The sequence below is a fragment of the Amaranthus tricolor genome, chromosome 10 (genome assembly GCF_026212465.1).
Source record: "Amaranthus tricolor cultivar Red isolate AtriRed21 chromosome 10, ASM2621246v1, whole genome shotgun sequence".
Lineage (NCBI taxonomy): Eukaryota > Viridiplantae > Streptophyta > Magnoliopsida > Caryophyllales > Amaranthaceae > Amaranthus > Amaranthus tricolor.
The window spans coordinates 27,851,756-27,865,929 of record NC_080056.1 but is presented as its reverse complement, the minus strand read 5'-3'; the positions used below and the strand labels follow the sequence as shown (position 1 = coordinate 27,865,929).

Below are 14,174 nucleotides of genomic sequence, written 5' to 3'. Positions count from 1 at the left end.
AATTACATTTCTCATGTTTTCCATACAATTTTTGCTTTCTTAATACAGTGAAAACTTCCAATAAATGTAACAAATGTTCATCTTCACGCTTGCTATAGATGAGGATGTCATCAAGATACACCACCACGAACTTGCCTAGAAAAGGCCTCAACACTTCATTCATCAATCTCATGAAAGTGCTAGGAGCATTGGTGAGTCCAAATGGCATAACAAGCCACTCGTACAACCCATGCTTGGTCTTGAAAGCAGTCTTCCATTCATCTCCTTCCCTCATTCGAATTTGATGATAGCCACTTCTCAAATCAATTTTGGAAAACACATTAGAACCACTCAATTCATCAAGCATGTCATCGAGCCTTGGGATAGGAAACCTGTACTTGATAGTAATGTTATTAACAGCCCTACTATCAATACACATACGCCAAGTACCATCCTTTTTAGGAACCAAAAGAGCAGGAACAGCACAAGGACTCATAGACTCACGCACATACCCCATACTCATCAATTCCTCTATTTGTCTTTGCAACTCCTTAGTCTCCAAAGGATTACATCTATAGGCGGGTTTGTTAGGCAAAGGAGCACTAGGAATAAGATCAATTTGATGTTCAATACCTCTTAAAGGTGGTAACCCATTAGGTAACTCATCAGGAAAAACATCTTCAAAGTCTTTAATCAATTGAGCCAATTTAGGGTTTTGACTCACAAATTTTTCATGGATTTCTTTAGAATACAACAGATACACCTCATTCTCACCATCAATCTCCCTCTCAAATTCTTTAAGAGTGAGCAATGACACCTCCTTAGATTGTTTAACTTTTTGTGAAAAACGTGGGGGTGGTAAGGGATGTAATTTTTTTTGTTTTCCTTGGTGAGTTATAGTGTAAGTATTATGATAACCATCATGGACAGATTTTCGATCAGTTTGCCATGGTCTACCAAGTAAAATATGACAAGCATCCATAGACACAACATCACATAATTGAGAATCATGATAAGAACCAATGGAAAAACTAACCATGCTTTGTTTTCTAACCCCCGTGCCGGAATTCGAATCTAACCAACTCAACTTATAAGGATTTGGATGATTTGTAGTTGTAAGACCAAGTTTGGTTACTAGAGTTTTAGAAACCGTATTTGCCTCACTCCCACTATCAATAATCAAATCACATACCTCGCCTTCAACCTTGCACCTGGTGATGAAAATGTGTTGTCTTTGAGGTGCTATGGGCTCCTCAACTTGGGCTTGCAACGCCCTCCTCACCACTAGGCTTTGCTTGGCCTCCTCTTCTGGAAAGCATTGGTCCTCCTCTTCATCTTCACCCACGGCCTCCCCTTCTTCATCTTCAAACTCTTCCCAATCTATAGTTTGGTTGGCAATGAGCTTCACCTCTTGCATAGTTAAGGCCCTTGAATTTGGACAATCTTTCTTGAAATGCCCTCTTCCTCCACACTTGTAACATACAATGTCACTAAGTTTGAAGTCCTTCTTGTCCTTCCTAGGTGGATCATTAGGTTTGACAGGACTAGACCCCTCCTTGGTAGGAAAGGTAGGTTTTCGAACCACTTGAGGAATGAAAGTAGACTTCTTCTTCTTCCTCTTAGCATCGAATTTCACCACAAGTTTACAAGCTTCCACAAAGGTTAAGTTGGTGTAACCTTCAAGCTTCTCTTGCAATTCTTGATCCAAACCAGCAATAAAACGCCCCAACTTGAGCTCTTCATTTTCTGTGACTTCACACACAATGGCGAGTCTATCAAACTCCTTTATGTAATCTTCAACTGGGTCGCCTCTTTGTTGTAAAGTACTCCACTTTACATATTGACTTTGTTTGTAATTGTGAGGAATAAAGCGATCCCTCATCCTTTTCTTCAATTTCCTCCAAGTAGAGATGGAAGCTTTCCCCCTAAGGGTACGCCCCCTTTGTTCTCCTTGCAACCAACTATCACCATAGCCTTTCAGCTTGACTTTGGCTATCTTGTATTTTTGTACTTCCTCTTGAATGTCTTTGTATTCAAAGTACCTTTCCAAGGATTTCTCCCATTCCAAGTACTTTTCTGGATCAAGCGACCCATCAAAGGCAGGGACATCTACTTTGAGACTCCTATCTTCCCTCCTAGGTGGAGGTTCCTCGTTTTGATCTCTCCTATCTTGCTCGTTCAGGAGTCTTGCCATTAAGGCAGCAAGATTCCCTTGTAGATTGGCATTAGTTTCGGCCAACCTTTCTTGACTAGCAATGGAACGATTTAGAGCTTCCAAAGCTACTTTCAAATCTTGATTCTATCCCATGATATGTAGGTATTCGACCCCTTTGGAAGTGTATGGAAAAACTCCCCCTATCTGACGCGCCAAATGATGTGTAAACTAAGTTGAAAAACTTCGTTCACAAATGGGATAAAACGTGGGAATGTGTGTTAGGTTTTTTTAGAAGGATAATTGGAAAGAAACAAGTAAGTTTAGGGGAACACTCACCCTTAACTTGGGGATATAACAAGGAGGAACACTCACTCACTTGTTTGGGTGTAGAAGTGTTTAGGGAACACTCAACCTAGACAACGACTACTAAGATCAAGCTTTGGGAACACTCGACCAAAACTAGAACTCTTCAAAATTGAGAAACTCTCAACCTTGGATTGACAACTTAGCTAAACTCCTAGCAAAGTTAGAACTCACACACGTGAAGGTTTTGTTTTGGCAAATTTCTGAATATATTTTCATTGATCATTTCCAAGCCTTATATAGCTTGAGTTACATTCAATAATGCCTTTACATATTCTAAAAAACAAGACTGAAATAAAAGGGCTTATTAATTGGCTCATAACCGTCCAAATTAATGCCCATTACTACTCTTAATTTAACTTAAACAAATAAGCTTAAAATAAGGAGAATTTAACTTCAAAAACGTCCAGCAATCAATCTTTCAAGACTGTTCAGTACCGTCATTCAAAGCTGCCCTTGAATTGTGCCTTTGTAACCGCCCTCATTACTCCTCTCATTTAAGCTTCTTTATTCAGCAAATAAACCAAAAAGACAGCTAATAACACCCTTTAAATGAGATTAAAACCAGCTTTAAATCTCCTTAAAACACGCCCCTTTGAATTCCAAAACTGTTTGGAATTAGTTCCTTGTAACCGACCCAATTAATGTCTTTAATCTGTCTCATTAATGAGTTAGTTAGTCACGCTTAGCAAAGTGCAACCATTTGAGGACATATTCGAACCATGCACACCAAAGCTTGTAGGCGTAATCTTGAAAAAAGACTTGGACAAAATCAATTCCCTAACGTTAGATTCTTGGTCTGGAATATTTGGACTATTCGAACCTTGACCACTTTGGTCATCCTCCCCTTCTTCAATGGGAATTGCCCTCAATTCTTCATCATCATAGTATGGTGCTAGATCTCCCACATTGAAAGTGCTTGAAACGCCATACTTACCTCCCAAATCAACCTTGTAGGCATTGTCGTTTATCTTTTCCACCACTTCGAATGGACCTTCGGCTCGGGGCATGAGCTTGTTTTTCCTTTGATTAGGAAACCTTTCTTTCCTCATGTAGATCCACACCAAGTCACCAGCCTCAAAGCTTCTCACGTTTTTGACGCGCTTGTTGGCTTGCTTCTTGTAAGCTTCATTTGCCTTTTCAATATTCTTTCTTACCTCTTTGTGTATCTTCATCATGAACTCAGCTTGTTCCTTTGCACCTCCATGGACGAACTTATCTTGTGGTAATGCTATGAGATCAATTGGAACATAAGGGTTAGAACCATAGACTACTTCAAAAGGAGAATACTTTGTAGTAGCACTAGGAGTTCTATTATAAGCAAACTCGGCATGAGCAAGCTTGACATCCCAATCTTTGGTGCTTTTACTAACCAAGGTCCTAAGCAAAGAACCGAGCACCCTATTCACCACCTCGGTTTGACCGTCGGTTTGTGGGTGATGTGAGGTCGAAAATAGCAATTTAGTCCCCATTAGGCGCCACAAGGATTTCCAAAAGTGACTTAGAAATTTTGTGTCCCTATCAGAAACAATAGTCCTTGGGACTCCATGGAATCTCACAATCCCATCAAAATAAAGCTTAGCCACCTTCATTGCATCTTCAGTTTTGTGACAAGGAATGAAGTGAGCCATCTTAGAGAAACGGTCTACCACCACCATGATTGAGTCCTTACCTCTTTGAGTTCTAGGTAAAGCCACAATAAAGTCCATACTCACATCTTCCCAAGGTCTTTCTGGAATAGGCAAAGGCTTGTAGAGACCCTTTTGAAACACCATCTTGGCCCTTTGACAAGTAGAACAACGAGCCACCACATGATGGACAGTAGCTAGCATGTTAGGCCAATAGAAATGAGCTTGAAGAAGCTCCATGGTCTTTTGAACTCCAAAGTGACCGGCTAGTCCACCTCCATGAGCCTCATGGATCAATAGACTTCGAATAGGACACTTAGGAATGCATAATCTATTTCCCTTAAAAAGAAAGTCATTTTGTAAGGAAAAAAGATCATAGACTCCATTCACGCACCTCTCCAAAATAGGCTTGAAATCATCATCTTCTTTATAGAACTCCTTGATCAAATCGAACCCAAGGATCTTAGCTTCCACCACTCCAAGTAGAGAATGTCTTCTAGATAAGGCATCCGCAACAATATTAGCTTTCCCACTCTTGTATTTAGAGGAAAAGTTAAATGTTTGCAAGAACTCCACCCACTTAGCATGCCTCGAATTCAGCTTCTTTTGGCCATGAATGAATCTTAAAGACTCATGATCAGAATGTAGGATGAATGGTTGTGGCCTCAAGTAATGTGACCAATGATCTAGAGCCCTCACCATTGCATAGAACTCCTTGTCATAGGTGGAATAGTTCAGCTTGCCTTGACTCAACTTCTCACTAAAATAGGCAATAGGACGCCCTTCTTGAATCAAAACGGCACCAATTCCCCTCCCACTTGCATCACACTCAACTTCAAATGGCTTTGAGAAATCTGGAAGTGCTAGGATTGGAGTGTTGCACATCTTCTCTTTGACCTCCTCAAAGGTCTTTTGAGCTTGGGGAGTCCACTCAAACGAGCCCTTTTTTGTTCACTCAGTTATAGGAGCCATGAGAGTGCTGAAATTGCGAATGAACCTCCTATAAAAGGAAGCTAACCCATGGAATGAGCGCACCTCCGTGAGTGTCTTGGGACTAGGCCATGATTGAATAGCCTCAATCTTGCTTGGATCAACTTTCACACCTTCACCTGAAATAATGTAACCAAGAAAAGTGACCTCATATAGCATAAAATTACATTTCTCATGTTTTCCATACAATTTTTGCTTTCTTAATACAGTGAAAACTTCCAATAAATGTAACAAATGTTCATCTTCACGCTTGCTATAGATGAGGATGTCATCAAGATACACCACCACGAACTTGCCTAGAAAAGGCCTCAACACTTCATTCATCAATCTCATGAAAGTGCTAGGAGCATTGGTGAGTCCAAATGGCATAACAAGCCACTCGTACAACCCATGCTTGGTCTTGAAAGCAGTCTTCCATTCATCTCCTTCCCTCATTCGAATTTGATGATAGCCACTTCTCAAATCAATTTTGGAAAACACATTAGAACCACTCAATTCATCAAGCATGTCATCGAGCCTTGGGATAGGAAACCTGTACTTGATAGTAATGTTATTAACAGCCCTACTATCAATACACATACGCCAAGTACCATCCTTTTTAGGAACCAAAAGAGCAGGAACAGCACAAGGACTCATAGACTCACGCACATACCCCATACTCATCAATTCCTCTATTTGTCTTTGCAACTCCTTAGTCTCCAAAGGATTACATCTATAGGCGGGTTTGTTAGGCAAAGGAGCACTAGGAATAAGATCAATTTGATGTTCAATACCTCTTAAAGGTGGTAACCCATTAGGTAACTCATCAGGAAAAACATCTTCAAAGTCTTTAATCAATTGAGCCAATTTAGGGTTTTGACTCACAAATTTTTCATGGATTTCTTTAGAATACAACAGATACACCTCATTCTCACCATCAATCTCCCTCTCAAATTCTTTAAGAGTGAGCAATGACACCTCCTTAGATTGTTTAACTTTTTGTGAAAAACGTGGGGGTGGTAAGGGATGTAATTTTTTTTGTTTTCCTTGGTGAGTTATAGTGTAAGTATTATGATAACCATCATGGACAGATTTTCGATCAGTTTGCCATGGTCTACCAAGTAAAATATGACAAGCATCCATAGACACAACATCACATAATTGAGAATCATGATAAGAACCAATGGAAAAACTAACCATGCTTTGTTTTCTAACCCCCGTGCCGGAATTCGAATCTAACCAACTCAACTTATAAGGATTTGGATGATTTGTAGTTGTAAGACCAAGTTTGGTTACTAGAGTTTTAGAAACCGTATTTGCCTCACTCCCACTATCAATAATCAAATCACATACCTCGCCTTCAACCTTGCACCTGGTGATGAAAATGTGTTGTCTTTGAGGTGCTATGGGCTCCTCAACTTGGGCTTGCAACGCCCTCCTCACCACTAGGCTTTGCTTGGCCTCCTCTTCTGGAAAGCATTGGTCCTCCTCTTCATCTTCACCCACGGCCTCCCCTTCTTCATCTTCAAACTCTTCCCAATCTATAGTTTGGTTGGCAATGAGCTTCACCTCTTGCATAGTTAAGGCCCTTGAATTTGGACAATCTTTCTTGAAATGCCCTCTTCCTCCACACTTGTAACATACAATGTCACTAAGTTTGAAGTCCTTCTTGTCCTTCCTAGGTGGATCATTAGGTTTGACAGGACTAGACCCCTCCTTGGTAGGAAAGGTAGGTTTTCGAACCACTTGAGGAATGAAAGTAGACTTCTTCTTCTTCCTCTTAGCATCGAATTTCACCACAAGTTTACAAGCTTCCACAAAGGTTAAGTTGGTGTAACCTTCAAGCTTCTCTTGCAATTCTTGATCCAAACCAGCAATAAAACGCCCCAACTTGAGCTCTTCATTTTCTGTGACTTCACACACAATGGCGAGTCTATCAAACTCCTTTATGTAATCTTCAACTGGGTCGCCTCTTTGTTGTAAAGTACTCCACTTTACATATTGACTTTGTTTGTAATTGTGAGGAATAAAGCGATCCCTCATCCTTTTCTTCAATTTCCTCCAAGTAGAGATGGAAGCTTTCCCCCTAAGGGTACGCCCCCTTTGTTCTCCTTGCAACCAACTATCACCATAGCCTTTCAGCTTGACTTTGGCTATCTTGTATTTTTGTACTTCCTCTTGAATGTCTTTGTATTCAAAGTACCTTTCCAAGGATTTCTCCCATTCCAAGTACTTTTCTGGATCAAGCGACCCATCAAAGGCAGGGACATCTACTTTGAGACTCCTATCTTCCCTCCTAGGTGGAGGTTCCTCGTTTTGATCTCTCCTATCTTGCTCGTTCAGGAGTCTTGCCATTAAGGCAGCAAGATTCCCTTGTAGATTGGCATTAGTTTCGGCCAACCTTTCTTGACTAGCAATGGAACGATTTAGAGCTTCCAAAGCTACTTTCAAATCTTGATTATCTCCCATGATATGTAGGTATTCGACCCCTTTGGAAGTGTATGGAAAAACTCCCCCTATCTGACGCGCCAAATGATGTGTAAACTAAGTTGAAAAACTTCGTTCACAAATGGGATAAAACGTGGGAATGTGTGTTAGGTTTTTTTAGAAGGATAATTGGAAAGAAACAAGTAAGTTTAGGGGAACACTCACCCTTAACTTGGGGATATAACAAGGAGGAACACTCACTCACTTGTTTGGGTGTAGAAGTGTTTAGGGAACACTCAACCTAGACAACGACTACTAAGATCAAGCTTTGGGAACACTCGACCAAAACTAGAACTCTTCAAAATTGAGAAACTCTCAACCTTGGATTGACAACTTAGCTAAACTCCTAGCAAAGTTAGAACTCACACACGTGAAGGTTTTGTTTTGGCAAATTTCTGAATATATTTTCATTGATCATTTCCAAGCCTTATATAGCTTGAGTTACATTCAATAATGCCTTTACATATTCTAAAAAACAAGACTGAAATAAAAGGGCCTATTAATTGGCTCATAACCGTCCAAATTAATGCCCATTACTACTCTTAATTTAACTTAAACAAATAAGCTTAAAATAAGGAGAATTTAACTTCAAAAACGTCCAGCAATCAATCTTTCAAGACTGTTCAGTACCGTCATTCAAAGCTGCCCTTGAATTGTGCCTTTGTAACCGCCCTCATTACTCCTCTCATTTAAGCTTCTTTATTCAGCAAATAAACCAAAAAGACAGCTAATAACACCCTTTAAATGAGATTAAAACCAGCTTTAAATCTCCTTAAAACACGCCCCTTTGAATTCCAAAACTGTTTGGAATTAGTTCCTTGTAACCGACCCAATTAATGTCTTTAATCTGTCTCATTAATGAGTTAGTTAGTCACGCTTAGCAAAGTGCAACCATTTGAGGACATATTCGAACCATGCACACCAAAGCTTGTAGGCGTAATCTTGAAAAAAGACTTGGACAAAATCAATTCCCTAACGTTAGATTCTTGGTCTGGAATATTTGGACTATTCGAACCTTGACCACTTTGGTCAATCATTGATCCTTGTTCATTCTTCATCGTTCATTGTTCATTGATCATTGATCCTTGTTCATTCTCCATCGTTCATTCATCATTGATCATTGATCCTTGTTCATTCTTCATCGTTCATTCTTCATTGATCATTGTCCCTTGTTCCTTCTTCATCGTTCATTCATCATTGATCATTGATCCTTGTTCATTCTTCATCGTTCATTCTTCACTGATCATTAATCCTTGTTCATTCTTCATCGTTAAATGTTCATTATTCATTGATCGTTGTTCATTCTTCATCGTTCATTCTTCATTGATCATTGATTCTTTTTCATTGTTCAACGTTCATTCTTTATTGATGATTGATCCTTGTTCATTCTTCATCGCTCAATCATCATTGATCATTGATCCTTGTTCATTCTTCATTGATCATTAATCCTTGTTCATTCTTCATCGTTCATTCTTCATTTCTTCATCATTCATTCTTCATTAATCATTCATCCTTGTTCATTCTTCATCGTTCAGTCTTCATTGATCATTCATCCTTGTTCATTCTTCATCGCTCATTCTTCATTGATCATTCATCCTTGTTCATTCTTCATCGTTCATTTTTCATTGATCAAAGATCCTTGTTCATTCTTCATCGTTCATTCATCATTGATCATTGATCCTTATTCATTCTTTATCGTTCATTCATCATAGATCATTGATCCTTATTCATTCTTCATCGTTCTTTCTTCATTGATCATTGGTCCTTGTTCATTCTTCATCGTTCATTCTTCACTGATCATTGATCCTTGTTCATTCTTCATCGTTCATTCTTCACTGATCATTGATCCTTGTTCATTCTTCATCGTTCATTCATCATTGATCATTGATCCTTATTCATTCTTCATCGTTCATTCTTCATTGATCATTGATCCTTTTTCATTCTTCATCGTTCATTCATCATTGATCATTGAACCTTATTCGTTCTTCAACGTTTATTCTTCATAGATCATTGATTCTTGTTCATTCTTCATCGTTCATTCTTCATTTATTATTGATCCGTATTCATTCTTCATCGTTCATTCTTTATTGATCCGTATTCATTCTTCATCGTTCATTCTTCATTGATCATTGATCCTTGTTCATTCTTCATCGTTCATTGTTCATTGATCATTGATCCTTGTTCATTCTCCATCGTTCATTCATCATTGATCATTGATCCTTGTTCATTCTTCATCGTTCATTCTTCATTGATCATTGATCCTTGTTCCTTCTTCATCGTTCATTCATCATTGATCATTGATCCTTGTTCATTATTCATCGTTCATTCTTCACTGATCATTGATCCTTGTTCATTCTTCATCGTTCAATGTTCATTATTCATTGATCCTTGTTCATTCTTCATCGTTCATTCTTCATTGATCATTGATCCTTTTTCATTGTTCATCGTTCGTTCTTCATTGATGATTGATCCTTGTTCATTCTTCATCGCTCAATCATCATTAATCGTTGATCCTTGTTCATTCTTCATTGATCATTAATCCTTGTTCATTGTTCATCGTTCATTCTTCATTGATCATTGATGCTTGTTCATTCTTCATCGTTCATTCTTCATTGATTCTTCATCGTTCATTCTTCATTGATCATTGATCCTTGTTCATTCTTCATCGTTCATTCTTCATTGATCATTCATCCTTGTTCATTCTTCATCGCTCATTCTTCATTGATCATTCATCCTAATTCATTCTTCATCGTTCATTGTTCATTGATCAAAGATCCTTGTTCATTCTTCATCGTTCATTCATCATTGATCATTGATCCTTGTTCATTCTTCATTGATCATTGATCCTTGTTCCTTCTTCATCGTTCATTCATCATTGATCATTGATCCTTGTTCGTTCTTCATCGTTCATTCTTCATTGATCATTGATGCTTATTCATTCTTCGTAGTTCATTGTTCATTGATCATTGATCCTTGTTCATTCTTCATCGTTCCTTCTTCATAGATCATTGATTCTTGTTCATTCTCCATCGTTCATTCATCATTGATCATTGATCCTTGTTCATTCTTCATCGTTCATTCTTCATTGATCATTGATCCTTGTTCATTCTTCATCGTTCGTTATTCATTGATCATTGATCCTTGTTCATTCTTCATCGTTTATTCTTCACTGATCATTGATCCTTGTTTATTCTTCATCGTTCAATGTTCATTATTCATTGATCCTTGTTCATTCTTCATCGTTCATTCTTCATTGATCATTGATCCTTTTTCATTGTTCATCGTTCGTTTTTCATTGATGATTGATCCTTGTTTATTCTTCATTGATCATTGATCCTTGTTCATTCTTCATCGTTGATTAATCATTGATCATTGATGGTTGTTCATTCTTCATCGTTCATTCATCATTGATCATTGATCCTTGTTCATTCTTCATCGTTTATTCTTCATTGATCATTGATCCTTGTTCATTCTTCATCGTTCATTCTTCATTGATCATTGATTCTTGTTCATTCTTCATAGTTCATTGTTCATTGATCATTGATCCTTGTTCATTCTTCATCGTTCATTCATCATTGATCATTGATGCTTGTACATTCTTCATAGTTCATTGTTCATTGATCATTGATCCTTGTTCATTCTTCATCGTTCATTCATCATTGATCATTGATCCTTATTCATTCTTCATCGTTCATTCTTCATTGATCATTGATCTTTGTTCATTCTTCATCGTTCGTTCTTCATTGATCATTGATCCTTGTTCATTCTTCATCGTTCATTCTTCATTGATCATTGATCCTTGTTCATTCTTCATCCTTCAATGTTCATTATTCATTGATCCTTTATCATTCTTCATCGTTCATTCTTCATTGATCATTGATCCTTTTTCATTGTTCATCGTTCGTTCTTCATTGATGATTGATCCTTGTTCGTTCTTCATCGTTCATTCTTCACTGATCATTGATCCTTGTTCATTCTTCATCGTTCATTCTTCACTGATCATTGATCCTTGTTCATTCTTCATCGTTTATTCTTCATTGATCATTGATCCTTTTTCATTGTTCATCGTTCGTTCTTCATTGATGATTGATCCTTCTTCATTCTTCATCGTTCATTCTTCACTGATCATTTATCCTTGTTCATTCTTCATCGTTCATTCATCATTGATCATTGATCGTTATTTATTCTTCATCGTTCATTCTTCATTGATCAATTCTTCTTGTACATTCATCATCGTTCATTTTTCATTGATCATTGATCCTTATTCATTCTTCATCATTCATTCTTCATTGATCATTGATCCTTGTTCATTCTTCATCGTTCATTGTTCATTGATCATTGATCCTTGTTCATTCTTCATCGTTCATTCATCATGGATCATTGATCCTCGTTCATTCTTCATCGTTCATTCATCATTGATCATTGATCCTTGTTCATTCTTCATCGTTCATTCTTCACTGATCATTGATCCTTGTTCATTCTTCATCGTTCAATTTTCATTATTCATTGATCCTTGTTCATTCTTCATCGTTCATTCTTCATTGATCATTGATCCTTTTTCATTGTTCATCGTTCGTTCTTCATTGATGATTGAACCTTGTTCATTCTTCATCGCTCAATCATCATTGATCATTGTTCCTTGTTCATTCTTCGTTGATCATTGATCCTAGTTCATTCTTCATCGTTCATTCTTCATTGATCATTGATGCTTGTTCATTCTTCATTGTTCATTCTTCATTGATCATTCATCCTTGTTCATTCTTCATCGTTCATTCTTCATTGATCATTGATCCTTGTTCATTCTTCATCGTTCATTCTTCATTGATCATTCATCCTTGTTCATTCTTCATCGTTCATTCTTCATTGATCATTGATCCTTGTTCATTCTTCATCATTCATTCTTCATTGATCATTCATCCTTGTTCATTCTTCATCGCTCATTCTTCACTGATCATTCATCCTTGTTCATTCTTCATCGTTCATTGTTCATTGATCAAAGATCCTTGTTCATTCTTCATCGTTCATTCATCATTGATCATTGATCCTTATTCATTCTTCATCGTTCATTCATCATTGATCATTGATCCTTATTCATTCTTCATCGTTCGTTCTTCATTGATCATTGATCCTTGTTCATTCTTCATCGTTCATTCTTCACTGATCATTGATCCTTGTTCATTCTTCATCGTTCATTCTTCACTGATCATTGATCCTTGTTCATTCTTCATCGTTCAATGTTCATTATTCATTGATCCTTGTTCATTCTTCATCGTTCATTCTTCATTGATCATTGATCCTTTTTCATTGTTCATCGTTCGTTCTTCATTGATGATTGATCCTTGTTCATTCTTCATCGCTCAATCATCATTAATCATTGATCCTTGTTCATTCTTCATTGATCATTAATCCTTGTTCATTGTTCATCGTTCATTCTTCATTGATCATTGATGCTTGTTCATTCTTCATCGTTCATTCTTCATTGATCATTCATCCTTGTTCATTCTTCATCGTTCATTCTTCATTGATCATTGATCCTTGTTCATTCTTCATCGTTCATTCTTCATTGATCATTCATCCTTGTTCATTCTTCATCTCTCATTCTTCATTGATCATTCATCCTAATTCATTCTTCATCGTTCATTGTTCATTGATCAAAGATCCTTGTTCGTTCTTCATCGTTCATTCATCATTGATCATTGATCCTTGTTCATTCTTCATCGTTCATTCTTCATTGATCATTGATCCTTGTTCCTTCTTCATCGTTCATTCATCATTGATCATTGATCCTTGTTCGTTCTTCATCGTTCATTCTTCATTGATCATTGATGCTTATTCATTCTTCGTAGTTCATTGTTCATTGATCATTGATCCTTGTTCATTCTTCATCGTTCCTTCTTCATAGATCATTGATTCTTGTTCATTCTCCATCGTTCATTCATCATTGATCATTGATCCTTGTTCATTCTTCATCGTTCATTCTTCATTGATCATTGATCCTTGTTCATTCTTCATCGTTCGTTATTCATTGATCATTGATCCTTGTTCATTCTTCATCGTTTATTCTTCACTGATCATTGATCCTTGTTTATTCTTCATCGTTCAATGTTCATTATGATGTATGTGTGCGTGGTGAATGCAATGGAATGGATTGGACACGAAGATATATGGAGGATATTCCAAGACTGAACACAGTGCTTTGTCAAGGGTTGGACTGCCAAGCCCCTTTTCAACGCAACAATGACAAATTCCTTTGATTAATCAAGGGAATGATCAATGTTCTTGGATAGGTTGAAGTGCAATCTTGAAGACTGATCAAGAGGATGCACGTTCAATGGAGGGAAAGCTGGCCCAAGTAACCCAATTGCAAGCAATTGAAGAAAAATTCAAACACTTGAAGTTTTCTGAAATTTGGAATTTTATTCAACAATCAACGTCCATTACAATGCATGAATCACCTATTTATAAGCTATGAATGAGGAGTAGGCTAATTACATGAAGGCCTAACGGTTATTAACGACTATATTTACACGTGGCTAATACACACGCCTAAGAACACTTAAAACAGAACAATGAAGACTATGCAGCAGCTGTTG

At 37.4% G+C, this 14,174-nt stretch overlaps 1 protein-coding gene across 1 annotated transcript; it reads right to left on the bottom strand.

Moving 5' to 3' along the window:
- Window positions 1-5,076: 5,076 nt before the first annotated feature.
- LOC130825016 (uncharacterized) lies at window positions 5,077-8,270 on the bottom strand. The gene is made up of 2 exons (XM_057690042.1): window positions 8,228-8,270; window positions 5,077-7,331 (listed from the first exon to the last, which is right to left on the bottom strand). Exons 1-2 carry the CDS (start codon window positions 8,268-8,270, stop codon window positions 5,077-5,079), a joined length of 2,298 nt encoding a protein of 765 aa, XP_057546025.1.
- Between the last annotated feature and the right edge of the window lie 5,904 nt (window positions 8,271-14,174).

Bases quoted from the DNA above. Each gene is read 5' to 3' on its own strand.
- LOC130825016 (XM_057690042.1), bottom strand. From the start codon at position 8,270: ATGAGAGGAGTAATGAGGGCGGTTACAAAGGCACAATTCAAGG. The intron at 7,332-8,227 runs GCAGCTTTGAAT...CGCTTGATCCAG, and splicing joins TACAAAGGCACAATTCAAGG to AAAAGTACTTGGAATGGGAG.